The sequence below is a fragment of the Corylus avellana genome, chromosome ca1, assembly GCF_901000735.1.
Source record: "Corylus avellana chromosome ca1, CavTom2PMs-1.0".
Taxonomy (NCBI): Eukaryota; Viridiplantae; Streptophyta; class Magnoliopsida; order Fagales; family Betulaceae; genus Corylus; species Corylus avellana.
In genome coordinates this window covers 42,363,963-42,366,675 of record NC_081541.1, presented here as the reverse complement: position 1 = coordinate 42,366,675, position 2,713 = coordinate 42,363,963, and the positions used below count along the sequence as shown (strand labels likewise).

The 2,713-nt window shown below is 37.2% G+C and overlaps 1 protein-coding gene across 3 annotated transcripts; it reads left to right on the top strand.

Moving 5' to 3' along the window:
• Nucleotides 1–75: 75 nt before the first annotated feature.
• LOC132166971 (kinesin-like protein KIN-4C) lies at nt 76–2,507 on the top strand. Of its 3 annotated transcripts, none has more exons than XM_059577844.1 (5): nt 76–584; nt 1,170–1,208; nt 1,357–1,599; nt 1,700–2,164; nt 2,303–2,507. In XM_059577844.1, exons 1-5 carry the CDS (start codon nt 504–506, stop codon nt 2,342–2,344), a joined length of 870 nt encoding a protein of 289 aa, XP_059433827.1. In that variant the 5' UTR covers nt 76–503; the 3' UTR covers nt 2,345–2,507. The 3 variants fall into 3 exon arrangements, with proteins under 3 accessions (XP_059433827.1, XP_059433828.1, XP_059433829.1); XM_059577845.1 differs by having other exon boundaries at nt 77–640; XM_059577846.1 differs by having other exon boundaries at nt 78–584; nt 1,170–1,252.
• The last annotated feature ends 206 nt before the right edge of the window (nt 2,508–2,713 follow it).

The following is a 2,713-nucleotide window of genomic DNA, read 5'->3' as shown; positions in this document are numbered from 1 at the left end:
AGTTTTCCATCTCTTGCTGGTTGGATTTAGATTCTTCCAAACAATGACTCTAGAATGAGAAGAATACGATTCCAAATTTGAGGTTTTAGAGAGAGAGACAGAGAGAGAGGAAAAGAAGAAAAGCATTTTAGTTATTTCATAATCGACATGGCAACAAAGAATCATGAAACTGGGTAGATATAAAAAGACAAATGCAGAAGCTTACAAAAGCTGAATTCTCTTCCTGCAACACATTCAGCTCCTTGTTTGATATGATCTGCTTTGTGGCTACACCATGCTACACATTGTAAGTACATTTAGTTAAATGTCTTTGATGGGTCTCCAATGTTTAAAAGAGTTTTCTCACCTAGGAAAAATTGTCTTTACCGTGCAATTCCATTTTGTTGTTGGCTAGAGTGTAAAACACTCCAATTCTTATACTATTGTTGTTTTGTCTTTATTTTCTTTTTCTTTTTCTGGTGTTCAGGAAGAAAGCAAAAAACTGGAAGTTCTTGCATTTGAATATGAGACAGATATTGCTCCTTTGGAAGAGGAATTGGCTGCTTCATATAGGGAAAAAGAAGAGGTTACATCTAGAAATGAGGGTATGGCTTCAGAAATAGAAGCCCTGTCCGAAGAGTTGAACATAATGAAACAAAAGGTGCAAACATAAAAACAACTGTCTTGAGTAGATATAGGATCATAACACCCATATGTTATTACTTTTAAAGAAAGGAAAAAGCTCAAAACATGCATGCAAAATTTTCATGTGAACTAATGTGGAGACTCTCTTGTCCAGAAAAAGAAAGGAAAAACCTAGATGTCATCTGTGCAAAGTGCACAATGAAGTTGCCAATCATTTTTATTATATATATATATATATATATATATTCTTGTTTTACTTATAAAAAAAAAAAAATCTAACTTTTAGGGCTGGGCATCCACCTGATCGGGATCGAAATGTTCAATACTGTATAAGGAGTACTTAAATGGAAAATGTATCAGGAGAATTGATTTGTGTGTGCATTGATGAGTAAATGATCTGATGTCATATAACAGATCATTTGACCGCTAATCTTTTGACTTCATGGACATGGTTGTCAGTTTGGATTTTTCTGAAACTTCTAGATGTTTCCAACTTCAAAGTTCACTCAAATGTTTTTTTTTTTTTTTTTTGTACTTTGTAACAGAACATTGGAGGACGAAAGTATGACTTGTGCAAACAGGAGGTAGGTGCCTCTTTTGGGCCTTTAAGGTTACACCAGCTTCATGGGTACAACATTGTTTGTGTAACGTCCATAGTTACTTGCTGCTATTTATTGCTTTTACCAATAGCCAATAATTTATTTGGCTGAATTATTCTATATATGATTCCAGGATCGCCAGAGCCCCCGTTGCATATTGGAGGCTATGGGTACATCTGAATCAGAAGATTCAGGTGAAAAAGTTCCTCACTGCACCCGCGTAGCTGGAAATAACTGCATTTGTACTAGAGTATCCTCGTGCAAAACAATGAAATGCCAGTGCCGAGCTGCTGGGAGTAGTTGTAGGACATCATGTACTTGTGTGACTACAAAATGCACCAACAGAGGATCTGCCTCGAACAACGAGTTGGCATGGGTACAACATTGTTTGTGTAACGTCTATAGTTGCTGCTATTTATTGTTTTTACCATTAGCCAATAATTTATTTGGCTGAATTATTCTATATATGATTCCAGGATTGCCAGAGCCCCAGTTGCATATTGGAGGCTATGGATACATCTGAATCAGAAGATTCAGGTGAAGACAGAGATGATGCTGATTGGGTAAAGTCAGAAAAGAGGAGGACAAATAATTCTAAAGCCATCAAAAGTGTCTCCTGTTTGTGTACCAGATTCTCCTCGTGCAAAACAATGAAATGCCAGTGCCGAGCTGCTGGGAGTAGTTGTAGGACATCATGTACTTGTGTGGCTACAAAATGCACCAACAGAGGATCTGCCTCGAACGACGAGTTGGATGAGTTGCCGGGAACATATATTTTTGAAGACAATGGGAGCAGTTCAGGGTCTGTTGAAAAAGAGAAGAGTTGCGCACTTGCTTTTCATGGTGCCATGTTACTTCAGAGTGCACTTGTCGAGAAGCCTTTCGAGGCAAATGATGAAAATGGGCCTCTGTCCGACGACTCCGACATTGGGAACACGTTGGTATGTTTGATAAAGCTTATGAGTATCATTCTTCACTTATTTCATCATTGCAAATCCAATGCTGTTGGGCTCCATTTTGTTATCTTATTATTATTATGATTTACTTCTCATGTTCATCGTAATTTGTAACTGATGCAGGCCAAGTCAAAAGCACCCAAGTCTAACCAGAGAAAGAAATGAAATCGCCTGGGACGTCAGTGATGACTGAAGCATCCTTTTCCTTTTTTAGCAACGCCTCATGTACAGGCTTTTTTCACATCATTTTTATACATTACGCTGGCAATATAGGATAGGTCAACTTTGCCCTGAAACCATGACAGTAAAAGTCATCTTTTGAATATTAGTTGTCTCCTGTTCTTTAGCTCTGTTCAATATCAAGTAAAATGTCTATCTAAACAAGCCAGGCTAATTTTCAGCAATGCAGAGTAAACAAGTTAAAAGCTTAAGTGCGCACAAAAATGATATAAAAAGTGAACCCTAACTCTTTATTTCTTAAATGACCAAAACAATTTGCTTCTTTAATAACATCTCAAGGAATCAATTTACTTT

Excerpts from the sequence above, each read along its gene's own strand:
- LOC132166971 (XM_059577844.1), top strand. The coding sequence starts at position 504 with ATGAGACAGATATTGCTCCTTTGGAAGAGGAATTGGCTGCTTCATATA. Across the intron at positions 585-1,169 it reads GGTTACATCTAGAAATGAGG|AACATTGGAGGACGAAAGTA; the intron begins GTATGGCTTCAG and ends ACTTTGTAACAG. Across the intron at positions 1,209-1,356 it reads ATGACTTGTGCAAACAGGAG|GATCGCCAGAGCCCCCGTTG; the intron begins GTAGGTGCCTCT and ends ATATGATTCCAG.